Raw genomic sequence first — 27,430 nt, 5'->3', positions numbered from 1 at the left:
CCACCAGCAGCCAAAGTAATCTTCTTAAAAAAAAAAAAATCAAACCTTGTTATTCGGCTAGTTAAAATCCTTCACTGGTCTCCCTTATACTTCGAATAAAACTCAAACTTCCAATGACGGCTTACAAAGTTCTCTGTGATCCAATGTGACTATTCTCTGACCCCCAGTATATCCTATTTGCCTCTTAACCACAGTGCTCTAGAGACACTGGTCCTCTTTCTGTTCCTAAAACCTGTCATTCCTGCCTAGGCTGTAGGCTAGAACCATTCCTTTCTATCTGATATTTGCATGGCTTGTTCCTTCTTGCCATTCAGCTTAAAAGTCACCTCTTCAGAGAGTCTTTCCTGACCCAATACAAAGTCTACCCAATCACTCAATCATATTACCCTGTTTTATTACCTGCATTGTACTTACTTGAAATATTATCTGACTTTTTTCTTTACTTTTAAAGACTTTTTTATCTTCTCTTTCCCCTCCACAAGTAGGGGCCTCCTCTGTTTAAGGCACTGTTATATTTTAGAATATGGACATAAGTGCTCAATAAATATTTGGGTGCTCAATAAATATTTGATAATGGATGATTTTATAGAGAGCTTAGTCAAAGAATATGAGATTTCTGGCTTAAAAAAAATTCCCTGTGGTGGCGCAGCGGTTTAGCGCCTGCCTTTGGCCCAGGGCGCGATCCTGGAGACCCGGGATCGAATCCCACGTGGGGCTCCCGGTGCATGGAGCCTGCTTCTCCCTCTGCCTATGTCTCTGAACCCCCCACTCTCTCTCTCTCTGTGTGACTATCATAAATAAATAAAAAATTTTTTAAAAATTTCCCTGCTTCCAAAACAAAAATAATATAGTTGCATTTGTGTGGCACACAATACTTTCAAAGCATTTTCATAGACAATTCGTTCAATCTTCCCAATAACCTTTCAGGAGTTTGCCATGATTCTTCCTTTCTCCAACACAGAGAGAAAGATGCTAAGTGACTTATACCAGGTTACACACTCAGACATCACAGTGCCGGGAGCAAAACCTAACAGCTGGACTACTTGCTCCTTGCTCTTCTTGCTAAGTCCAAGTTAACAAATGAAAACATTTATTAAACTGAACCCCTCTGCCATCCTGTGTTGTCCCTAGAAGACTAAGTTGAAGTTATCTGTTCACATGTCTCTTCTCTCACAGGCTACATGTTCCTAGAAAATCAAACTGATGTTTTATTCATCTATGTATTCCCACAGACTAGCACGCTGCCCGGCACATTGTAGGTGTTTAAATGCTTGTGGAATTAACCAACACTCATATCAGAGCCAAGTCTTCCTCTTACAAAACAGGTGGGTTATTCTCTATCTCAATATCGAGGATTTCACTCTGCACATATAGAAAACCTTTAATGATTCTTTTTTTTTCTGAAAAGCCTCAAGTTTCACATCATCCAGCATTTTCTGAGTCCTTTCGCAGAAAACTTATGGACAAGAAGTTGCAAGAGGTTAAACAATTTCTGGGCAGTCCTCCAAATCAGTACTCCAATTCATTTTCTATTTCTTAGTAGGAACAAAAGGCACGTGGAAAATCTAAGATGTATTCGGTCTGAAGTCAGAAGTATGACACTCCATGTTCTAAATGAGCAAATGGTCATTAATCAAATAGTCACAATGGTGTAATGGAAACAACACTGAGGGGGGTATCAAGAATCAGAGGTTGGGATCCCAAAGGACTCACAACAGCTGTGTGGGTTTGTGCGGATTTTGATCAGTTTCTGGGTTTCCATCTATAGTTTATGAGGGTCGATTATCTTTATGGCCCTTCCAGCTCTAGAATCTGTTTTTTTCGTTAGCAGTCCTGATTATGAGACACTGTCCCCTGTGTCCTATCCCGTCCAGTCTCTCAACTCAAAATAGCTAGATGAAGGAGTGTCCTGACTCGGTTTAGGTGCAGTGGTGTAACAGCCAAATATAAATAAAATGAATGACTAGATGGATGGGAAATTTTCCGCACCACTGGACATTCTCTCAAGATGCAGAATCTTTAGGAATAGCAAATTCCAAGTCCCAAAACATGACTGTTTCAAAATGCTTTAGAACAAAAGAAAGATCCTCCCACTGACATCCAGTGTCTATTACCAAATGCTAACTTAAAGACTACAGAGTCCTCTATAGAAAGAGATTAGAATCCAGGGAATGCTAGGCTCATCTGAACTGAGCTAATCAATGAAAGAGGCCCTTCTCTTTGTCACACTATTTTATGTCCCATCACTACAGAGGCCTGCCTACCTCACAAGGCACTGGTCCCTAATATGCCACCAACACCACCACATAGAGCCGGCAGGAGAATACAATCAGTGCTGTGCTGGAACCAATTATTAACAGTGTCTGGAATTTTGAGAGCTGGCTGTTAGATCGATGGTAGTCTGAAATTGGCCATGGTGGAAGTATAAATACTGCGGAAAGCTATAAACACTACAAATCAGAGAGTATTTTTTAAAGATAGCCACCTTGTCAACACACCACTGAATGCAGTGCTTGGCTAGAAAGATTACGGGCAAAACAGACAATGCAAGACCAACAGAGAACAAAAAGATCTGAATTCTAGCCCTGATATTCCCATTAAGTGGCAGTGAAAACTGGAACAAGTTTTTGAACCTCTGTTTTGTTGACTAAAATGTAAGAGAAACTAAACAACTAAGCTCAAGATCCTTCTGGGGTCTAAAAGTTAGGATTTTATGGTTCTGTTTGGGTCTACCCATGCTGACTCCTGAGGTCTCCTAACAGTAAATGCTCCATAAACCAAAAACTGGGCAGAAACAAGAGACTGAACAATCCTTCCTCCACTTGTGAGAGAAAGGTTTGGTACTACCAGTGTGATGTACTCAGCCGGCCACTGGCAAACCTGATCACAGTTCTAAAGTTCCCAGGATCTTTGTATTACTGAGTTGCATCAAAGAAAGTTTCAGAAAGCCTCCAGCTGGTCCAAAGGTTTTCTTTAGAGTTAGGCTAAAGGCTCACAGAGCATTCCTGGCCATATTTGTCAAGCAAGTGCTCCTTTCTATCTCCTGTTGCAGTGGTGAGGTTCGATAAGGAGCCCACTGGGCATGAGGGCAGGAAGAAAAAGTGCCATGTTGCCAAAATAAGATTTAAAAGAGGTACATCCCCTAATAGCAGAGTTCCAGCCTCAAATCAGAGCCACCACCCTGAACGTATTTATATACTAAGTCCATTAAAGGTAGAGACTGGGTGTTACCCATAAAACCTGGCATAGGAATCATGAAAGATTTGCTAAAGTGAATTCTGTGGTTTGGTAGAGCTTGGGGTTCATGAATCTGAGGTTGCTATTTGGAGAATAAATAACATTCAGTTCAATGTTTCTCCCAGGGACGCCTGCCCGGTGGCTCAGCAGTTGAGCATCTGCCTTCAGCTCAGGGTGTGATCCCAGGGTCCTGGGATTGATTCCCACATGGGGCTCCCCACAGGACGCCTGCTTCTCCCACTGCCTCTTTCTCTGCCTCTCTCTGTTTGTCTCTGATGAGTGAAAAAATAAAATCTTTAAAAATATATATATTTTTAAATTTTTTTTAAATAAATGTTTCTCCCAGAAGAGTAAATGACTCATAAGAATAACTGCTCCTGACAAGCCAGCACAGATTTATCCTGCAATATAGGATGGCAGTGTCATTGTGCACCATTTGATCATGAAAAGATGGAAATGCTCTTGTTGCTCTTCCAAGCATTCTCCTGTCTGGATGCAAGGATTCTAAATATCATCATCATTCTACTGTCTTGCTCTGCAAAATGCAACCCCACACAACACACTGGGGGGCGGGGGGGGGAGTATTTAATTGGTAAATGGCAAAAGTGCATTTGGACATAATCCTAAAAGTGACAAGAAATATACACCATCCAGGAGGACCAATTTGTCAGTATGCTGACAGATTTTGAAAAATTCAGTTAGAGAGCAGAACTTAAAAATAGATGAGTGATTTAAGCATAGGATGAATTCTAGAAAATGATCATCTATATCCAATCTAACTCATAGAAATAGATCTTTTAGAGATTACAGGACAGAAAAGGGGGTGGTTATTTAGGTCCATCTGCTGTGTCTAACCAGATCAACACACCTAAAGCATGGGGAAAATTCCTAAAGCTCCCTAGGCATACAGGATCCACAAAATCTTGGGAATTCAGTCTAAGGCCAGAAACATTCTCTAAACCAATGATATTCTGAATCTAAAGACTAGAAGAACATTTCAGATGCAACAACACATCACAGAATTCAGCTGCATGTCAAATTGAAAGACAAGCTATCAGACACTGAATCTCAGTTTTCCTTTTAAAATGCTTATTGATTCAAAACTTTGTACTGAATTTGAATTGGGTACTAAGCACTGAGGATCCAGATGTGATTAAGACACGGCCAGCCTCTAAGCTTACAGTATAGAGTGGAAGGCACATACCCACAAATGGTAAAGACACAGGTGCCAAGAGCTGTGATAACAACCCACCCAGGTAAATACAGACTCTGAGCTCCAAATGATATGCCAGGCAGCAGCACAGCTAGAGGCAACAGCATCTTTTAATTAAGGGTCAAGATCTGTAGTGAATTCAAACAGTGCTTTCTTTTTAGTGGGTGCCACCATCTATAAAGGTGACCATTTTTTTTTCTGGTCAGAAGAAATGAAAAAAAAAAAAAGAATACAAAGCACTGGAAGTTTAAAAAAGCAACCCAGGTTCAACACAAAGGCTTTGTGAAAAGGAGGACAGCCTTGACATGACTCAATGTGGCAAAGTCCAGACATTTAGGGCACTGGGCATAAAAAGAGACACACCAGAGGGTATCCAAGCTCAGGAGACGGTGGTGTGAGGTGGGGGCGAGCGCAGTGTTGAAATAAAGAGAGAAAAGGGGCAGCCTGGGATGGCCTTCAAGCTCCTGAGGAGGCAATTGAATTTGCAATTTACTATGAGTTTGATCCAAATTAAAATGCAAGATGGGGCTATGCAGCTTAAGAATTCTTATTTAGTTGCATTCTCAATATTTAAACAAATACCTATTGATTCATTTCCTGGGGCTGCCATGACAAAGTACCATAAACGAGGCAATTTAAACAACAGAAATTTCTTGTCTCACAATGCAGGAGGGGAGAAGCCTGAAATCAAGTGTCGACAGTTATTTCCTTCTGAGTTACTACGGGGGAGGGATCCGCCCTGGGCCCTCTGCTCGCCTCGCACATGGCCATCTTCATGTTCATATGGCCTTCTGCCTGCCTGGCATGTCTTCATTTGGATTTCCCCTTTTCCATAAGGACAAGTCATGCAGATTAAGGTCCATCCTACTGATGTCACATTCCCATGTGATACCTCTCTGTAAGGACTCCCCCAGAAACCTCAAACCTTAACTCGGCCTTCCTCTTCACGAGGCTGGCGCTCTCCCTTTACTCGGGGTCCTGCGCCAGCTACCCAGCAGGCCCACACCATCCCTCAAGTCTCTGTCAGTCCATGCTGGTCTCTGTCGCAAGGCCAAAGTCAATCCTAGGGACAAGTGGCCTCGTTTCCATCCCCTTGGGCCTCCTGCATCAAGGATGGAGGCAGATCTGCCTCAGTTTCTTGTTTGTTGCTCGTGATGATCACATTCTGCATTTCACCTCTGCTCCCAGCTGTATCCCACCAACGCTGTCAAAAAGCACTGAGAACATGGTCCCTGATCTTCTCTTCCGTGCTGCTTTTGAGTGAAATGCTTTGCTTTTCCATAAATAGTTCAGAGCTTAATGCCACACGCATTATTTCTTCAAAAGTGGTTCTCTCCAGGGGACTGAGCACAGCTGTCACTCAACGCGGACTATGAAGAAGCGAATCAAAGAAAGACTTGGACTCAGAAAAAAGAGACCAGAGAAACCCAACAGGCCCATTTTCTACCCCACTTTGCCCGTTGCGGTCGGCTCAATGGCTCCTCTGAATCTAAGAATGAAACCGTGCCCAGGCTCCATTCCTGTAACATCTCAGTTTGCAACCAAACCAAACAAATCCCAACAGGGTCTTCTCCACTTCAAAAGCCAGACAGTGGTTAAGCCCATTGCCAATATAAGTTTTATAATTAGGTATTACATTCAGCCAGCAGGATTCAGGAGACCTAAGTTGTCATCCTTTTACCCTGCTGCCTGTTCTGATCTGCTCTGTGGGACCAGCTCTCTGCTCACCACTGGATGAAATAAGAGCAGGCCCCTTGACTCTTCTGGTCATTCTGAGATCCGGAAAAGTCCTCTGGTCACATCAAGTCACAAAAATGTTCACTTCTACAAAGAAAATGGCCAGTCCTGTGTCACAGTTAAATCTCCAGACTTCGGTTAAAATAAAATCTTCTCCTCTTAGTTAAGGCCTGCTTCAGGCAGAAAGAGTTCAGAAAGAAAGGGAGGTGTGGCTGGATTCGAACTTCCCACTGGTTTCTGACTCTCTCAGGGTACCAGTGGGGTGGAACAAGGAAAGGTTAGGAGGCAGAGAAGGTATGACTGTGGTGGCACTACCACAATCTGGTCCAGCATTCTGTGAGCTTGGAGTTTCTCTCTCTCTCTCTCTCTCTCTCTCTCACTCCAGAGAATATTTCCTGGATCCTGGAGAGACATCTCATTTCTGGGGATTCTCACCTGCAGTTTCCTTGCTGCAGTCACCTATAACCCTCTTTCCCTCAGATGATGGCACTGCCGGAGCACACGTGGCCTCTTTCTGCCAAGATCCTCTGCCCTGTGCTTCTGAACGGCCCCTGGGGAACATCAGCTCTTCCACGTAGTGTTCTGAAGCAGGCATGACGACAATGACCCCACACCAAGTCTGTTGTGGGCAGACCCCAACCCTTAGCCACAAGAAACACGCATCCTTGTCCCAGAAACTCAAGCAGTATGGCCCACTGCCAGGGAGTCATCCCCACTCTTTGTGCCACCACAGCTCCTTGCCTTTAGAGTCCTAGAGCATGGATCAGACCCCAGTCTGTCCCTAGACTGTCCCTTATGCAGCAGAGGATACCTATGAAGCCGTCGGGGCAGTTTCCCTGATGCTCTTCTCACTTGATTTGAGGTGGAAGGAAGCATCCCACTTCCCTCCAGCATGTATACGTTTGACAGAAAGAACAGTTCCCCAGCATACTGACCATGCCCTCAAGGAAATCCTCCATCAAATCAACAACTCCTCTCTCACCTGGGTGGCCAGGTAAGGGTCATGAGGATGATTCTGGACACCGTCTTCGTGTGACCTGTTTGGGTGGTCAAGCACCTCACTTTGGAATGTGGAGGTGGTTGTCACCTTCCACCCAGGGCCCTCAGCTGACACTGATGCAGGATGGGATCCCTTTTATCATTCTTTCATATTAATGATGTTATTAGTCACTGGAGTACAATTTTCATCATCACATTTTCCTACATATAATGTTGTTCTTTTTTTTTTTAACTCGACAAAGACTTTATCCAAAAGTAATGGCCAATACTCACCAGTAGAGCAAGCAGAAATAGAAAAATATGTTCGTTGCTGGGCTGAAATAGTTTCATCACCATCACGATGGTTGACATTTCTTATACTATTACCAAACCAAGTCCTCCGCCATATGTATGCAGAAAAATCTGACTGAGGATTTTATTATTTCCTAGGAGATTGATACTGTTATCAGAGGGGGTAAGTAACTTGCCCGGTGGCACACAGGAAGCAAGTGGCAAAGCAGATTTAAACCTAGGTCTATCCAACTTCATAGCCAAAGCATCTGAGCATGAGCCTTTGCTGCATAAGTGGGGAGGTTTATGACAAAGGATGATGGAAAGCCATAAGCTGCAAAGTGAGGAAAACTTCAACTCCTTATCCTAATTGAAAACACCTTGGAAAAGTTAACTTTTGTCTATTACTTCTCTATAAAATGAGGATACTAATAATGGCCTAAATTAGCCATTTGTTGCATTAGCCAGCTTCCATCTCTCTTCCCATTCTCAGCCTTGTGGCTGGAATAAGGCTAACTCCACCCCTACCAACAGGTGGGCCCTGGTTGATTTAGAGGATAATTTGCATATACCATTTTCCTGGCCACTTATTGGCCCATAAAAATACTAGGTTTGGGTGTTTTTAGTCACAACAACTCCTAATAGATACACTACTCCATTAACGTTGTTTCGAGGATTAAATGAGAGAAGATATGGAAAGCACTTAGCTTAATGCCCGGCAAAGGGCAGCCCCGGTGGCTCAGAGGTTTAGCGCTGCAGTCAGCCCAGGGCATGATCCTGGAGACCTGGGATCGAGTCCCACGTCGGGCTCCCTGCATGGAGCCTGCTTCTCCCTCTGCCTGTGTCTCTGCCTCTCTCTCTCTCTCTCTCTGTCTCTCATGAATAAATAAATAAAATCTTTAAAAAAAAAATGCCCGGCAAAAAGAAATTTTTATTTATTAAATATTTGACAGCAATGTAAAACATGGATTGGACTAGAATATGTTAGACATGAGTTAGAGAGCTGATAATAAAGACCTATACAAAATGAGAATTAAAATGGTGACAATGCCAGGAAACATTGCTAACTTAAGTCTTACACTGAGGGTGAGTAAGAGTCAAAGTCTCAAGCAATTTTCAAGCTTTAGAGATTTAAAAATATATATATCATTTCCGCTAACAAAAATAGGAAATAAAGAACTGATCTGACACATCAATTTGTTTTGAACAAGCTGACTTTGAAGAGTGGGCAGGATATTCAGAGAAAAATGGTCTTGGGAGCTTTCAACTGAGGCTGGAGTTAAATATTAGGTAGCCAGCAAACTGGCTCTGGTCTGGCTAGGGTGAGGTACAGCCCTGATTTGCAGTGTTTGCCCCTTTCTGTGGCGTGCATGCTCTCTTCGCAGCTGACTTTGTGCCACCAATGTGAGGGCACTGAACAGAGAGACAGAAGGAGATGTGCAGAACTGGCTCGCATGAGCCAGCATGGGTACAGCCACCCTTGGTTAGAAAGAAAGCTCTCTGCCTAGACTGGCTAAAAACTGGGAGTGAATGAAATCGTTCAAAGAAAGAGGCATTAAACAGAAGAAAATTCACTTACAAGAGGATAAGAAAAGAAAGGAGTTCCGGTAAAGAGGAAAAGAATGAATGGCCAGAAGACTGGGGGAGCCACGAGACAGGGTCACAAGCAATGAAGAAACAGCCCCAGAAACAGGGAGCAGTTAGGCCTCCTCTGAGGCCAGGGCAGTGAAGACTGACAAAAGGTCTGGTGTGTGATTTTCCAGCTACTAGAACTTGCAAGTGCATGGTTTTGGAAAACAGTAGGGCCACAGCGTTCCTCCTATCATTTCCTGTAAATAACAATTCTGCATTTTTATCATTTAATTCTTCATACCTTTCTTAAAAGAGTTATTGAAGTAGTTCTGAAATATTTGAATATCTGAAGAACATTTGAATATATCAGCTCATGGACACATACAGGTGTTGATCACATCCGCCTTTAGGAAAAAATTAATTCATCAGTTAACAGTTTAAAGAAAGATAGGTAGGTTTAATATTTTATGGCAAAGAGTTTTTATACCGAAAACAATCATATTAGATCATCTCACTCTTTCCTCTGCCCAGGGTCTGTGTACACACTCAGGCCTTGGATTTAAAAGCCCAAGGAGGACAGCCCGGGTGGGTCAGCAGTTTGGCACTGGCCTTTGGGCCTAGGGCATGATCCTGGAGACCCGGGATCAAGTCCCACATCGGGCTCCCTGCATGGAGCCTGCTTCTCCCTCTGCCTGTGTCTCTGCCTCTCTCTCTGTCTCCCATGAATAAATAAATAAAATCTTTAAAAAATAAAAATCAATCAATCCCCAAGGAATGCGTGCTGCACCAGAAAAAGAAAGAGAAGTAACAGAACAGAAAGTATTTATGTGTATGTGAAAAAACTGCGATGGCTCTAAAAAAAGTAAAATTCTTTCACTGAATTTTTCCTCAGACAAAGGGACAATAAGTATTGGGGGAATATTTTAGACAGTGCTATAAAAACTAAAAAAACAACTTATAAAATAATTCTCTACAAGCATGCAGCAACGGAAGTGACTCATACCCTACTGAATCTTCAAAGAAGAAATGATGTTCAGGGGAGGCACAGTAAATGCTCATTTAACATATTCTGATGTAAGCACACACGTTCAGTTGGTACAAGAGAAGAGATTGAGAAAGAGAATGATCTAAATTGCACAGGAGCCTTTCCAGAGCCTGAATGTGTCCCCCTACAGGGAGCTTGAAATATGCAGTTCTTTCAAGGATCCCACCAGGCTGAGTGGAAATTCAGGCTTAAATGACAGGGTTTGGGGGATATAAAAATAGTTCCTAAACACAGGCCAACTTCTTCTCTGGCACTCAATCTAAGACAGGAGTCTATTCCAATATTGGAAGAAAAACCGGGTGTGCTGAACTTGTTGTTAAGTCATATTGCCTTCCTGGGGTTTTTCAAGGGAGATTTTAGCTATATTCAAAATCACCTGCAGGAATTGACTTTAGCACCTAACTCTCTTTAAAAAGCAACCCCACTGTGGAGGAAATTCCTATTAAACACTGTATTTTTTTCCAACCATTTTACTGAGCAACCACGGGAATATTACTTAATCCATCCGGGCCCTCCGTTTCTCATTTGTAAAATGAGGCCAGTGGAGTAAATGATCATTAATTTCCTTTCTAAATCTAAAACCCTCATGCCTCTGAGTTTTAAAATAAACTTCAACAGATGGATCATGTATTTAATGATTCCAGATGATGAAAAATATAGTACTGTACTACCAGCATTCAATTTCCTTCCATAAATAATACCATTTCCTTACATTTGAGGGAAATTTATGTAAAATGAGGAATCCTGGAGGTTCCACCAATAGCATCATATAACACAAAGGTGATAATGTTGCTGTTTATCTTAACAGTACTGCTCTAGCTAGACTTTTACAACTAATAATAATTAATTTTTAAAAAGTAGTCTTATTGGTTTCATAGTGCTCCATTCAGGCATGCATCCCGTGATGAACAGGAAAAGTCTAAGTTACTAGATAGAGGCTGACCTGTAACCTCGCTCAAATCAGCAGTTACGCTGGGCATGTGCATACCCAGTTCACCTTTTTTATCTCCTTGAAATGGCTCAGGAATGACAGGGTTTGGCAATTAAGTGAACAGAGGAAAAATGACTGTCACACAGCCCAAAACTAAAAATTTAACCTCCTCCAGATGTTCACTGAATTCTTAAGGCTTTCCCTTTTGAATGGAATATTTTATCCTATCAAAAATATGTCACAACAGACTTACACTTAAAAAATATTGGGATGCTTTAAAAAGGCATATAAATACTTAAAATCCTATTATTGACTTAATGTAAATTTCCAAATTCTCAGTTGTTTTTTTTTTGTAGATTAGTCTTAGAGTAACATATTTGTCTCTAATATTATAGTTTAATGCTATAATTATAGTCTCCAAAATAGTCGTACTTATTTTTGTAGAGTAAAAATATGATCAAGCATTCTTTGATCCATCAACAATTTTGTAACCGCCCTTGCTCATAGATGTATAATAGTTAGGTTGTGAATATAAAAGTGATATATTTTAAAATGTCAAAAACCCTATGGATATTCTTCATGCCACATGACACACAACTTTCAGAAAAACACCCATGACTGCTAGAGAGCAGATGTGTATTTTTGCAAACAAAGGAATAAGGACAAAAAAGAATGAGAGTATAAAGCAGTAACCACATTGAATTCAGGGAATAAATTCATTTCTATTTAAACACATAGTGCTTTCCATGTTGAAGACAGAATCCGTGGATAAAGAAAAAGGGAGCAAAAGGCCAAAATATTGTATAATAACTGAAAAAAAAACTGGAATGACAGTTCTTTAACTATGATCTTAAACACAGATATTTTAAAAATTCTTTCAGATGCCTGGTATATACCCAATTCCTAATATTGTTGAAGTAATAAATGAGTGAATGAAAACTAGAACTAATCTGTTGAATAAAATGATTAGGAGAAAACTATATAATATAGAATAAATCTCCAATTAAAAAGTATTCACTTTCAAAAATAAAAATAAAAAAATAAAAAGTATTCACTTTCCTGTCATAATTGACCTAATCTAAAACCTACTCTTTAAAGAAATTAATTAATCTGCATGAATAATGCAGCACAGAGAGCTGGGTGAGGTACTCAGGATACAACTGGAACAGGACATAGTCACGGAGTTAAAAGCACACCTGAAGGGACAAACATGGATAAAGACAAATTACAGCACAGTGTAATCGACACTGATTAGCGTGATATGAAAAAGTTCCTATGGAAGTAGGAAATCAGACTGATTGTCTGGAAGTTAGGGGGTACATCATGGGGTAGGTGACTTATTAATCCTATCTAAAAGGATACACAGAGATCAGCCAGGCACCAAAAGGGATGGAACAGGTGGTGCAATCTTCAAGTAAAGCAGATGTAACCCCTTAAAGAGAAAGATGTGACATGCATATGAAATATTCACCTCCTAGAATGATTTTCTCTCGTGTGAATACCAAAAAAAAAAAAAAAAGTCCTATTTGATGATGAAGTCTAAATATCATCTCTTTAGCAAAGCCCCTTCTATACTTTTCTGTCCCTGAATCCATCTCAGGCATTAAATCATTCTTTCTGCATATTCTCATGGCCTCTGTAATATTGTTCAGAGCACACTGCATCATTCCTACCTATCTCACACCCCACCGAAATGTGAGCTGATTCATGTTTGTATCCCCTTGCCTAGTGGCAGACAAACAGAAGGCTCTCAACAAATGTCTGTGGTGGTGCGGTGGTTATCACCTATGGAACAACCACCCTACACAGACTCCGCAAATGTCATCTTGTTTCATCTTCCCTGCAAATTTATGAGGTTGATACTCTTCCCATTTTGACTCAAAAAACTGAGGCTGAGCCAGAACCTGAATCCAGATCCATCCCAAACCCCCACTCCAAAGCCATCCTTTTGCCACTCTGCTACGCAACGCTAGGTTAATGGATCCACTGGGTGCTAACCAGCTCAAGCTCTGTATATAATTAAAGCATTAGTGTGGGTCTCCTAACGATTTTCTGAACTGCAGTGAATTGAGGAAACGTTATTTTTTGTTGCGTCGTAAATTTTTATGAGGGAAAAGAAAAATCAAGCTTCCTCAATGAGCATGCATACACTGGGATTTTTGCAATTCATAATTTAAATTTAACAGAAAACACAAAATAGGACATAGAGGAAGAATTTCTTAATGTTACCAATGAATCCAAATTATGACTTCTGGGCTGTACCACTTCAATCAGACTGAAAATCTGAGATGCTCTCTATAGTTCCTCTGATGTCCATAGGAAGTATACGTAATTATAAAGTTATTTACTCAAAAATTCAACAATAATGTCAGCCTGACTGTGGGGAAACAACCATCAGGAATGAATATAATGACTTTGATAATTACCACAGCTCTACTGTAACTCGAAGACTACAGCATAAGACTCATTTTAAAATAAAGATAAAAATAAATGGTGTAAAATGAGAGAGAGAACACATAAGAGCCTACAACAGGCAAAACCCACTGGGAAAAAACAAAAAGACTTCGGGTATACTTGATACCTTTCATCATTATCTACATTAACAATGGGGGAAAAAAACGAGTATTCTTTGGGTTGGTACCTCAACAAGAATTTGAAGTTGAATTTTAAACTTCTCCTGCTTAATTCTATTTATTTTAGAATGCAACTTTTGTTGTGTACACAGGTGCATTTTTTAAGAAAATCAAACCTCATGTACTCTAGTGCTGCTGATTCAGATAAGTCTCTTTTTTTTTTATCCTCATTATTTACTTATTTAATAAATCGTTGTTTAAGCCACTAAGTTTATTCATGGCTTTTGATGCAGAATATAAAACTGGAATAATTCCTGTCTATAAAAAACCCACAACAATGACAATAGTGACTAACATAGGAAAAGGGGTTTAAAACAGGATGGACCTAAATGTTGTCAATAGTAAAAGAGAAGATGGTGAAGGAGGTGACTGTAATGAATATGTTCTAAGATCCTTGTACAGTTTGAGAGGTATTTAAAGATACTGATTCATTTTAACCTTTAATTCTATTATACGTAACAAAAATTTTAAGAACTGCTAACAGATCCGAACTAGAATGTTTAACTTTCAAATAAATAGACTGAGAAGAATGTGGAGTAAAGCAAATTCATCATTTCAATAGAAGGCACAAAAGCAGGTTAAAAAAAAAAAACTATGAAAAAAAGCTATAAAATAGAGAAAACAAAACAGGATATGGAAATAAGTTCAAATATACCAAAAAATAACAGCAAATGTTGAAACACCAAGTGCACCAGTTGTAAAAGATAGTTCCTCAGATTGGATTAAAAATCATAAATCCATAGGTGGTTTATAGCAGATTATCTGAAGCATGCCAAAGAACGGATGAAAGGAAATCAGTAGGAAAACATACATCAAGCAAAACCTAACTAAAAGGAAGCCAATATATCAACTGATAACAGAAAAACAGACTTTAAGAGAGATCAGGATAAAAGGATGATATTATAAATGCGTTTTCTTTATTGATGTGTCCATTAGTCCTTAAAAAAGCATGAAAAGCCAATTTTAACAAACAAAAACAGTATATGTGGTAAGCAATTATTTTGTGAATTAGCAATGGGTTTTATCAGAATGAATTTCTTTTTTCTTTTTCTTTCTTTTTTTTTCCTTTTTTTTTTTTTTATAGAGAGAGAGTAGGTTGGGGTGGAGGAGAGAGGGAGAGAGAATCTCAAGCAGGTGTCGTGCTTAGTGCAGAGCCCAACGTAGGGCTTGATCTCACAACCCTGAGATCATGACCTGAGCCAAAATCAAGAGTCAGATGCTTAACCATCTGAACCACCCAGGCACCCCTAGAATGAAGAAGTTCTAAACCTCAAGCCAACATGATCTTAACTCCATCAAAAACATTTACAGGGCAGCCCCAGTGGCACAGCGGTTTAGCGCCGCCTGCAGCCCAGGGCGTGATCCTGGAGACCCGGGATCGAGTCCCACGTTGGGCTCCCTGCATGGAGCCTGCTTCTCCTTCTGCCTGTCTCTGCCTCTCTCTCTCTCTGTGTCTCTATGAATAAATAAATAAAATCTTTAAAAAAAAAAAAAAAAAACATTTACAATCGGGGATCCCTGGGTGGCGCAGCGGTTTGGCGCCTGCCTTTGGCCCAGGGCGCGATCCTGGAGACCCGGGATTGAATCCCACGTCGGGCTCCCGGTGCATGGAGCCTGCTTCTCCCTCTGCCTGTGTTTCTTCCCCTCTCTCTCTCTCTCTGTGACTATCATAAATAAATAAAAAAATAAAAAAAAAAAACATTTACAATCGTTTCGCATTTACTAATTACAGCACCTATATAAGCACCCTTTAGGGAAAAGTGACACAAATTACACAAGGTGGAAAAAAAAAACACTCAGATAGCATTCATAGAATCACCAGATAAAAAATAAAAACCATCACAGAAGAATGTTTAACTTTCAAATAAATAGACTGAGAAGAATGTGGAGTAAAGCAAATTCATCATTTCAATGGAAGGCACAAAAGCAGGTTAAAAAAAAAACTATGAAAAAAGGCTATAAAATAGAGAAAACAAAATAGGATATGGAACCTTCCACTGAACATTCATATAGACAGAAGAATGCCTATTTCAAGTATGGCTTTCCACAGAATGTTAGGGCATCAAATATCCTAAAGCTTCCTTGGATACACTGAGCTATCCATCATTTTAAAGCCTACCTAATATCCAGGGACATCTTCCATAACCAGTTTAACTACATGGACTTCTCCGAGAACCAAATCTTTAACACGCGTATTCTAAGAAAGATCCACGATGTTCTGTGATGCCAGAGCAATGCTGTGAATTCACAGTCTACTAACTGCTACCAGTGGTCCAACGTCAGGTACTGTCCTTGGTCCTGCTCTGGGTGTGTCTTCTCAATACCCTGTAAAGCGTAGATGAAAGTATGACACTTTTTAATACCCGGCATCTATTCTTGCAGGGACTGTGCAAGGATGTCACAGGCTTTGAAACAGTCCAGAGGACCACACACATTGTCAGCAAGACACATCTACACACATTGTCAGCAAGACACATCTACTATGGTAGAGATATTGACTGCTCCCTAAAGAACCAAGGGCATCTCCCCATTTCCCAGTCCTCCTGCAGTTAGACAGACCACGGGACTGATGCTGGACATGGACTCTGGGCTGAGGTGAAAGGTGTCACCTTGGGGCCGAAGCATTTAAGAGGTGGTATAGGAGTCTCCAGGGCTCTCTTCCTTTGACACTTGCCCAGAAAGGCCTTCTGTTACAGATGCTGCAATGCCACGATGGTGGAGCCTTTAATAATCCAAGATGGCAAAAATCAGGACAATGGTGAGCCTGCACCTCTAAACAGCAGTACAAAGCAAGGCCCCTGTCAATCCATGTTGGACACATAGCATTAGAAAGAAATCATCTTTTGTTAAGTCACTGAGGATTCAGGGTTAGCTCATTTGTACAGCATAATCTGACTGACACTGACTCATACAACCAGCTAACACAAAGTAATTTGGAGTTAAGTTGTTCCAAAAACCATTTCATGTTCAAAGCTCTTATTTTCTAAAAGCATTTTCTAAAATTTAAAGACATGACCTGAAACAACTTTTCTTTGGCAGTAATCATGTAAAAATACCAAAAGAGCTTAAGAATAGTCACTCTTCACTATATTTGATAGCTATTCTGGAAACTAAATACATAATTCTTTGTTCCATTTGATTGAATTTTGGATTAAACTGCAGCTTTCCCATCACCTTGAAAAGCATGTTGGTTCAGAACCTACATAATATTCAAATGCTGTATTATTTAGCCTGAAATTTGAAGTGCTTTATATAATTTCTAGAACCCTGATTCAAAGGATTGGATTTTGGTTTTTAAAAGCAGAAGTGGCCTGGTGTGTCACTTTAATCTGGACATCCCTCCTTGTGGATTCATCCAATAGATAAGTGCTATAGCTCCAGACTACCAGGAAAATGATTATTATTAACAGTAGCCAAAATAGGACAGTTTGCAATCAGCAGGATCTTGCAATAAGCCTAGGCACCTTGCCGAGAGAGCTTGATACACATTATCTTATTTCTCATGACACTGGTACTTTTTTCGTCTTTGTTTTTCGTTTTTTGAAAGATGAGGAAATTGTGGTTTAAAAAGATTACAAAATTCAAAAAAGGTTTCTGTCATGAGTGGCACACATAGGGCAGCTCTGCTGCTCTTCATATGGGATCGATACCAAAAAGATTACATAATTCACTCAAGCTACTAAATGTATTTGAATTCACCAGTCTGTCTCATTGCAGAACCGGTGTTCTTAACCGCTGATAACCCCAGAATTTCTCAAAGTGTGCTGTGGGTGATGATCTTGATGGTGAACAGTCGAAAGTTGTTTTTTTTTCACAGTTAATATATATTAGAAAGAAATACAACTGACACCTTCCCAAACTTTACTGCTTAAAGTCTGGGTAGATAACTTGATTTCCTTTCTTTTTTCTTTTCTTTTCCTTTCTTTTCTTTTTTTTTCCTTTTCTTTCTTTCTTTCTACCAGATGGTTTAAAGAAAATTTTAATAGTATAGGTAATAATCCCATACTGGAAAAATCAAGAAGGTACTGAGTCAATAATTAAAGCCTGGAAAACACTGGACTACATTTTTCAACCCAAGCAGGAGAAATGATGACTGAGACACAAGACACTTAAGGTCCAGCCTTGGCTGCCTCCAACTAGCTGTATGGCATCACCACCCTGAACCTTAGTTTTTTATCTATAAAACATCTATTTAAACTTTGGATTTTAAACCTCTGAAATACGTAATACCAATGTATTGGTTAACTATTGTGATCCTACTTTTATTTTACCATTCAAAGGCAAAGAAATATGAAAAAATCCTAGTACATGAGCCATTATATATTTTAAGATTGAGTCAAATACAGTTGCTCTGACATTCCTCTTTGAAGATATAATCAACTTGTAGACACTGAAAGGGATACTCAAAGGGTGGTCCAGAGATGCTGGCAAACTATTTGTTACTGGTCTATGGCACGATAAGCTTGAGCCAGAATATGAAATAGCTACAACAGTAACCCCATTCTTTCATTTTTTTTGACAACAAGATTTTCTCAGTGAAGGATGCAGGACATTGATTTACATTCTACAGGAAGCTTCTTATCTAGTCATGGATCCACCGTGGACCAGCACTCTGAGTGGCACTGGTGTACAGAACAGTATATACTTCTAATTTTCATAATGTGCATTTTCCTAGCTCTGTGCATCTTCCTAGCTCTCTTATTTCCAATGAGAAATGGCAAAGTAAATCTTTCGAGGTCTTTTTCTTTTGAATATCCAGAGAGCAAAGCACAAGACCAAAGGCTCAGGGGAATTCCATAGTGGGCCTAAAACAAGGGGAATAAGCTCTGCCTTCACACAGCTCTTTAAACAGTGATCATTTGAATTTTCATGGAAAGCTATTTCCGTTGGGTACCCTAAGGGTTTTTTGCATATCAAAGTATTTGGCTCTTTTTATTTAGACAGCTTAGAAGGAAGCAATGAGTAGCCATCTGTGTTACTCTTGTCAGGGGTCACTTCTAATTATGGAGACCAACAATAAATTATAAATCTAGTGATTTCTCAAAAGGCATTAATTGTTGTAATTTGGAGATTCAGGCCTGGAGGTACCTTGTAACCACCTCTGGAAATCTCAGGGTGTATATGAGACCTTCTGGACAGAGAAAATATAATTAGCACCTGTTTTAAGAACTCTGTTCACACACAAAGTTACTCCAAACGGCACTTTGATATTTTCGACTTTTTTTTTCTTTGTATTCCCAATAGGACCTATATACTGCTCAAAATGCCTGAAGACCAATTTATTTTTCTGAACCAGGAATACATATTTCCTCTCCAGATTATATAAACGTCTTCTGGACTGAGCTGTACAATGCAAAACCTTGTCAACAACTGGCCAAACACAAGCAAAACTCACACTTCAAGAGAGTAAGAAAACGTAAGCCAAGAGAAACACAATCGAAGTGCAGAGTGTGCCAATAAGCCACACCTCGCTGGCCAGACGTTCCACCCAAACCCTGCCCCTTTGGGATTTATTTCTATAGAGACCATCTCTCTGTTCCACAAATAAAACTGGGCGTTGCTAGGAGACCCTCTGGCTTCTCAAGACTCAACTGAAGGGTGTGCTGCTCCCTAGTGGGAGGTACACGACTCTAAAGCTACACCTGGCATGCGTGCTACTGCTGGGAAACCTGGATTCTCAGGGCACCTGTGTCATAGAGCCTGAGAGAGACAGAAAGAGAGCACACATATTTCTATTTAGTCATACACAGCCTTACACTGGGGACATAATTTGTACCCCAAAACTCTTTTCCCCAGCCTGGCCTTGCATTTCCTCTTTCCTTTCAGGTTCCCCCAAATGTATCACCTCCGCACCTTCACATAAAGTACCCCAGAACACTGCTTGGGAAGCACCTGAGGTACTTACTCCTTCGAGAGACTTCCTATCATGTGATTGGTCCTATTAAACTTTTGAAAATCTCCACATGGCTTTGAGTCACTACTGTCAAAATGTTTACATCAGATTTTTATTGTTTTATTCCCCCAAAAAAAGGGAGGGGGTTTAGTGGTTTTCAACTCCGTGAAAGCAGCCCCGGGCACACCCTGAGGCAGCACCTGCTCCTGCCTTCTGCCCAAGCAGCTCGTGCCCCCCCTTTCCGCTTCAGCGTCTCTAAACCACCAGCAGCTCAGTTCGGACTAAGCGGGGACACAAGACCGCTTCACAGCGATGACTTTAGCAAAGACGGGAAGATGTTGTCATAGATGGCAAGACCTTCCTGGAGCCAGTCCACGCTCCTTCTAACTTTCTGCTCTGTCATTCTTAGCTCTTCATCTCAGCTGATGTCTTAGGGTTGCTGTTGTCTTAGGAGCCAACAGTTCAAGACATCACACCCGTCACCAGGCCCCAGGTACGAGAGAAGGGGAGGTCGAAGGACTCTACAAGGGGCTCTAGCTATTCCCTGGAAAAGGAAGTTCCCCCCAACTCTTTCCCTTGCTGGTCAGAGCTGGCCCACAGCCCACTCCTGGACTACCCACCAGCGGGATTACCATACAAGTTTAGAACTTTCCTGAATCTGGGGAGGGTCCACCGGCCCTGAGATGAATGGCTGTGGCTGAGCCCTGACCCTGGAAGGAAGAAGGAACAGGAAACAGCTGTCAGTTAAAAGCTACAAAGCTGCCACCTATCCCTCACCCCCTGGGATGGCAAAGTCCCCACAGAAGTGAGGCTGCCTCCACTGCAGAGGTCAGAAGAGCCAATCTTAGCCTCAGGAGAAATGGCTGTCTGCCTAAAGCCAGGTCTCTGTTCCCTCTTCCTGAGGTCCCAGACAAGCCAGGCTTTCTTTTAAACATAGTGTGGCCTTTCAACTATAGAAATGAGCCACACTTAATGTCGTAGATGCCAGGACCTGTGCCTTTCAGAGTCATTTGCCGCGAAGACCTGTTGGCACCAAAGACATGCCTAGAACCCCATGTTCTTCATTCTTCCCACGTGGTGTCTTTACTTGCAGATGCCAGTCTCCATGGTCTTCCTCATCCCTCAAGAGGTCGGAGAGCTGCAGTTCTCCACCTCTCTCCCCTGCCAGGGATCTAAAACCGCTAGAAAATACGCTACGAAGAATGAAAAAAAAAAAAAAAAAAACATGGAACTGAAACTACCTTTTCTTATTTATTCAGATTCTCTGAAATGGTGAGATGGGAAAATTAAGTGAAACCTCTTGCTGCCTCCTGGAAATCAAAGGCATGGAAGAAACTTCTTCTTCGGGTCCTCAGACAGTAATTAGTTCCAGACTAGACTTCCTGATGGAAACAACTGTAAAACTGGGAAGCAGTGGTTTTCAGACATTGCATACACAGGCGGCTTAAGATGAAAATCCTAGAAAGAAGAGTGACTTATGAGGTGATTCTGACCATCCCGACCTCAGCTAGGGGACAACTTCCTGAGTGAGTGCAGGGAACTGGAGACCATGGAAGTTCTGACAAGCTAAGAACACGGAGATCTAAGTTTGGATCAACAGGCAGGGCATGGGGAAAGAAAGAGCTATGGAGGTGTGAAGGCTGAAAGTGCACATTGGGATGCCCCACAAGACGAAGGCTAATGTCTGGGCTGCACATGTGCAGAGAAACACTACCGAGGCCTTCCAGAGAGTAGCTGTTACAGGGCTGAGAGTGCACTGAAGCTCCTCGAGATCCAGCAGTGCTAGAGAAAACTGGAGTTAGGACCCAGCCAGAGAAGAGACACCTGGTCAACATTCTAGGCATCCAGCTCAGAAACCAGAAATGCTACTACTTAAAAAGAAATATAAAGACCAACAAGACCTACTATAGAGCTAGCCCTAAACCAACCTCTAATAAAATTCATGGGGAGACCAATAAATAGAGGCTGGGTCCCATCAAGTTAGAACTGCTGGGGAACCACACTGGGCTTCCACAGATCCATCCTCACAAAGCAGAAAATTATATCTAGCATGTTCAGAGAAATAAATCTTCAGACTAGGAGAAAAATTAATATTAAAATAAAATTTTTTCTACACAACTCAGGATTTCTACAACTTAAAATTCTCAATAGCCAGTGTAAAATCAATAACTGCTAGATATGCAAAGAAGCAAGAAAATGGGAACAATGATCAAGAGAAAAACTGACAATAAAAACTGCCCGTATATTGGATGTAGCAGAGAACTTAAAGCAGATACATTGAGATACATTGAATTGAATTTTTAAAAAACTGAATGAAAATGTGGTTTGAAAGAGTTAATAACATACAGGGAATTTTATGTGAAAAATAAAATCTACAAAAAAGGGAAAGAAATGCAAATTCTACAAATGTAAAGTCAAACAACTGGAATTTTAAAATCCATTGGATGGGACTGACAACAAAATAAAGATGAAAAAACAAGTTAGTGAGATCCCCCTCACACCAGTGAGAATGGCTAAAATTAATAAGTCAGGAAACAATAAATGCTGGAGAGGATGTGGAGAAAAGGGAACCCTCTTGGACTGTTGGTGAGAACGTGAACTGGTACAGCTACTCTGGAAAACTGTGTGGAAGTTCCTCAAAAAGTTAAAAATAGAGCTGCTCTACGACTCAGCAATTGCACTGCTGGGGATTTACCCCAAAGATACTGATGTAGTGAAATGACGCGATCCCTGAGCCCCAATGTTCAAGGCAGCAATGTCCACAAGAGCCAAACTGTGGAAGGAGTCACGATGTCCTTTGACAGATGAATGGATAAAGAAGATGTGGTCTAGGTATACAGTGGGCTATTCCTCAGCCATCAGAAAGGATGAAAACCCACCATTTGCTTCGACGTGGATGGAACTGGAGGGGGTTATGTTGAGTGAAATAATTCAATCGGAGAAGGATGATCATCATATGGTTACACTCATACGGGGAATATAAGAAATAGTGAAAGGGATTATAAAGGAAAGGAGGGAAACTGAGTGGGGAAAAATTAGAGAGGGAGACAAACCATGAGACTCCTAACTCTGAGAAACAAGGGGTTGTGGAAGGGGAGGTGGGCGAGGGGTTGGGGTGACTGGGTGACGGGCACTGAGGAGGGCACTTGATGGGATGAGCACTGGGTGTTATACTATATGTTGGCAAATTGAATTTAAATAAAACATTTTTTAAATTTTAAAAAATAAAAAAATGACTAGTGAACTTGATGATAGGAAAATACAAAAAAAACTCATATCAAGATGAAAAGAAAATAGTCTTGTGAAATCTAAAAAATTAAAGTTACATCAAAACCAAATGAATCACTCCCAAAGTCCCAACAAAACTTTAAGAATTTTCTGTGAATATAATAGATTTCAGAGATAAAAATACGATTTTTAAATCCTACCTTCCCCATTTTGTATATATATTTAAACACATCTGGGTAAAAATGCTGAACCATGAAGAGTTTTCCCCCCTTTTTTTTGTTGTCATAAGAGGAAACAGAAAAATAAAAATTCTTGAAATTTTTTTTTGCCATTTTAGATTTGTTATCCAGTAATGATTAATAAAGAATTACATTAGTAAAAACAAACCAATTTTTAGTCAACATAAAATTATTTGTTGCTGAAAAACATACATTTTAGCAGGTTTAACATTTTGATAAACTGTCAGCAAGGACATTGCTTTGCCTTAAATCAAGTTTGTCAATAGTAGCATTAACAGATTATCGTGGGAGGTGATCTTGTGCATTGCAGGATATTTAGTGGCACCCCTGGTTTCCCATTCCCTACCCAACTCTGCAAACCAAAAAGGTCTCCAGACATTACCAAATGTCCCGTAGGGTAGGTAAAGTCCCACCTGCCAAACACAAATAGGTCTTTTGCCCCTAATTTACTCCAAAAAACAAACAAGAGGAAAAAAAAAAAAAAAACTTGATGTTGGGCAGCCCGGGTGGCTCAGCGGTTTAGCACCACCTTCAGCTCAGGGCATGATCCCTGAGACCTGGGATCGAGTCCCATGTCGGGCTCCCTGCATGGAGCCTGCTTCTCCCTCTGCCTTTGTCTCTGCCTCTCTCTCTCTGCGTCTTTCATGAGTGAATGAATGAATGAATGAATAAATAAATAAATAAATAATCTTTAAGAAAAATTTAAATAAATAAAATAAAATACTTGATGTTAATTTTTGAAAGGAATTCCCCCCATTGAGTGAAAAACATCCCCAACTTTGAGGAATGTTAGATTTTTACTGTCAGGTTTAATTTAGATTTTCTTAAAGCCTGGTTGGTAGGGTTTGGATTTTTGCTTTCAATGGAGCAAATTTTCTATTTTCTGGCATATGCCATTCATCATTTGTTCACCTATGAAGAACAGGTGCAAATTAGCTAAACACAGCTGGAACATTTTTATTAAAACAAATAGCAATCTATTCCTAAGTCACTTATTAGGAAAATATGACACTTTTTTCACCTAACTGATCAAGGACACATCAGGAATTCTGAAATAAAAAGATAGCAAAGACTGCAAGTTGTTCTCCATGAAATTCAATCTTTAACATGAGAGACTCCTAACTCTGGGAAACAAACAAGGGGTGGTAGAAAGGGAGGTGGGTGGGGGGTGGGGGTGACCGGGTGACGGGCACTGGGGGGGGCACTTGATGCGATGAGCACTGGGTGTTATTCTATATGTTGGCAAATTGAACACCAATAAAAAATCAACTAAAAAAAAAGAAATTCAATCTTTAGAAACTACGGGACATTTCTTCACATCGGTTATCTAAAGCTAGACATCTTTTTCATCAGTTTAAAACTACAGGTAAAAGTTAACATCCAACTCTTCCCGGAACGGGACTATTGATCAAGGGCGATGCGAAGCTTTAAAGAGAAAATATCACAAAATCTGCGGGTCTTGGCATTTAATCTAGAAATATAACCACAAAATTCATCACCACAAAGATATTTATTAGTGTTGATTCTCTCCCTTCTAAAGAGGGGGGAGGAAAAAAAAAATAAAAAAAAAAATAAAGAGGGGGGAGGGCGTCCCCAGAATCTTGCTGGACTTACTTGTGTGTGTGTGTGTGTGTGTGTGTGTGCGTGTGTGTTTCCCCCAGGAAAAAAAAAATACAAAATAGCACAACATCAGAGTAACACTGACTGTGCTCTGAGGCACGTGCAAGTCCACTTCCCGTCACTCACCTATGTGGTACAGCCCAATCCAATCACTGGGGTCCACCTCCTCTTTAATGTCCCAGAAGATAATGAGGTTCTGGGCTTGCCCCAGCGTGTACTCGTACATGCTGGCGGTCAAGCTGGAGCGGCTCTCAGAGGTCACCAGGTCCGTGTCACTGTTCGCCCTCGGGAGGGTCATGTTCTCCGGCATAGAGTTCTGGGCCGCGAGGCTCTGGAGGTTCTCGGGGCTCAGCGTGTACCGCATCTGGGGGTTCCGGCGCCGCACGAACAGCAGGTGCTCCCGGGCGGAGCTGGCCATCCCGGCTGCCCCTGGAGGTTAGCTTCCCACGAGGCTGCAAGACACACACGGGCCCAGGCATCAGCATCCCTGCGCAGGGAACGGGGTGCAAGCTTTCCAGCCGTGAAGCCCCCCCAGCGCTCACCAACGCTCCACCACGCGATGAGCCTCTGCTGTCACAATAAAAACCATTAGTCCACTGTCAACGGAGGAGGCCAGAAGCGGCCTCTACAGACCGGGGTCAGGTGATGGCAAGGCCTACCCCCCGGGGACCCTCGAGCTCGCTGCACACAGCTTCCTCCTGGCAGTCAAGGCGAAGAGGGTCCCCCTACGAGCCCTTCTAGGTCCATCCTTTCCTAGACACCCCACCTTCTGGAATGGTCCCCTTTTCTTTTACCCCCTCCCCACACACACACACACATATATTTATTTCCTGTTGAAATTTAATTTCAGGGGCACCTGGGTGGCTCAATCAGTTCAGAGTCTGCCTTCAGCTCAGGTCATGATCCGGGGGTCCTGGGTTTGAACCCACGTTGGACTCCCTGCTCAGTGGGGAGTCTGCTTCTCCCTGCTGCTCCCCCGGCTTGTGCTGTCTCTCTAATAAATAAATAAAATCTTTAAAAAATGGAATCAAATTTTAAAAGAGCAAGACAGAAGATTTTGCCACAGTTGAAATATGCGGTTGAGCACAGGTTAACTTGCTCAATTTCCTTCTCACAGAATATAACCCATTAGAGTCTTTCTCAGGAACTTGCTCAAATGTCACCTCCTCTCTTAAATACGGTGGCCATCGTCTTTAAAACTGCAACGCCCAGCCTTCCCCATGCCTCCTCTCTCCCTGTGTTTTTCTCCAACAGCAATTATTATGATCTGTTATTGGGTTATTGGGTCCCTCTCCCAACAAGAATGTAAGCTTGGGGAAAGGAAAGTGTCAGTAAATGGTGCCGGGAAAACTGGAACAAAATAATGAAACTGGACTCTTCTCTTACACAATACACAAAACCCACCCGAACTCAAAACGGATTGTAGATCTGAACAAAAACCCTGAAGCCATAAAACTCCAAGAAGAAAACACTGGCGGTAGGCAACTTGACTTCAGTCTTGACAATAATTTTTTAGATCCGACACCAAAAGCAGAGGCAACAAAAGCAAAAATAAACAGGTAGGTCTACATCACACTAAAACAGCTCTGAACAGCAAAAGAAACCATCGACCTTGAAGCTATCCTGTCTCTAAAAGCAGGAATAGTGGCCCCCTGGTGCTTGCATATAGCAAGGGAGGAGATGAAGTAGAGAAAGGGTGGAGGTGATCAGTACATCTCACTAACAAACATTCACACAGCACCTCCTCTGTTAAGTGATTTACAAATACAGATAAGCTATTTGTAAGACGTGTTAATAAATCAGGAGTTGTACATGCTTAAACCTCATCCTGTCTCAACTGGTGCCTCTCCTCAGTGGAGGGGACTTTAAAGTACCATGCATGATGGTTGTAAGGATTAGAAAAATCAGAAGTGAAAGTGTTTAGTAGAAAGAAACTACTGCTATTTTAAGGATAATGTACTCCGTGAATTAATTAATGTGCTATTTAGTTGGGGTGGCTCCAAGGACTGGAAGTCAGTTAACAGAAGTCAAATGCTAACGGCTACCTCTACACATGAACCATCACTGTGGGGGCACCTGGGTGGCTCAGTGGTTGAGCATCTGTCTTTGGCTCAGCTCATGATCCCGGGGTCCTGGGATCGAGTCCCGCATCAGCCTCCTCACAGGGAGCCTGCTTCTCCCTCTGCCTATGTCTCTGTCTCTCTATGTCTCTCTTGAATAAATAAATAAAATCTTAAAAAAAAAAATCACTGTGATTTCTGCCTTGTGCTAGATAACCCTGTAATTAGGAAAGAAGGAGAAAGCAGGCCATCCTTCCCCTGCCCCACTACTATTCGACAGGACTCCTGGCTACCAGAAGCCAGAAATCAGCTACATGAGGATGCACAGCCCTTCGAGTTATAGCTTCAGAACTCAACAACGTTTCTAAAATAATTGTTTCTACGTTAAAGAAATTAATTCCAATTTCCAAACAATCCTCTTGGGAAAGAACTCGTAAAGCCAAGCACCAAGAAGCCAGTAACTGCACATAGTGAGAGGCGAGAGTAAACAGAGAAGAAATTAGAAGAACCTTGGGCACAGAATAGGAAGCAAGTCAGTTGAAACCTCACTTAAGAGTGATGAGGAGGGAGCTATTCCAGGGTCTTGAGCAGAAGAGTCAAAATATGAAATATAAGTATGAGAAACGTCATCTGAGAGCCTCGGCAGGGCTGCTTGTAGGAGGAGGGAAACAGAGGTGGGGAAACCAGTTAGAAGCAGGGTAGTTAAGGCATCTGACACTTGGTGCTGCGAAATGGATTTTAGTAACACAGAAA

General features: G+C 41.3%; 1 protein-coding gene across 3 annotated transcripts in view; it reads right to left on the bottom strand.

The window, feature by feature from the left end:
* Nucleotides 1-27,430, bottom strand: part of HECW2 (HECT, C2 and WW domain containing E3 ubiquitin protein ligase 2) — a 361,268-nt gene that overhangs the window by 198,158 nt on the left and 135,680 nt on the right. For all 3 annotated transcript variants that reach the window (XM_077885298.1, XM_077885297.1, XM_077885296.1), the window contains exon 2: nucleotides 24,744-25,069. In XM_077885298.1, coding sequence (XP_077741424.1) covers nucleotides 24,744-25,035 — 292 coding nt within the window. In that variant the 5' untranslated portion in view covers nucleotides 25,036-25,069. The remainder of the gene's footprint in view (nucleotides 1-24,743; nucleotides 25,070-27,430) is intronic.

The sequence above is a fragment of the Canis aureus genome, chromosome 36 (assembly GCF_053574225.1).
Source record: "Canis aureus isolate CA01 chromosome 36, VMU_Caureus_v.1.0, whole genome shotgun sequence".
NCBI lineage: Eukaryota > Metazoa > Chordata > Mammalia > Carnivora > Canidae > Canis > Canis aureus.
The sequence above is the reverse complement of the archived record's forward strand: the minus strand, read 5'-3'. Positions and strand labels throughout refer to the sequence as shown.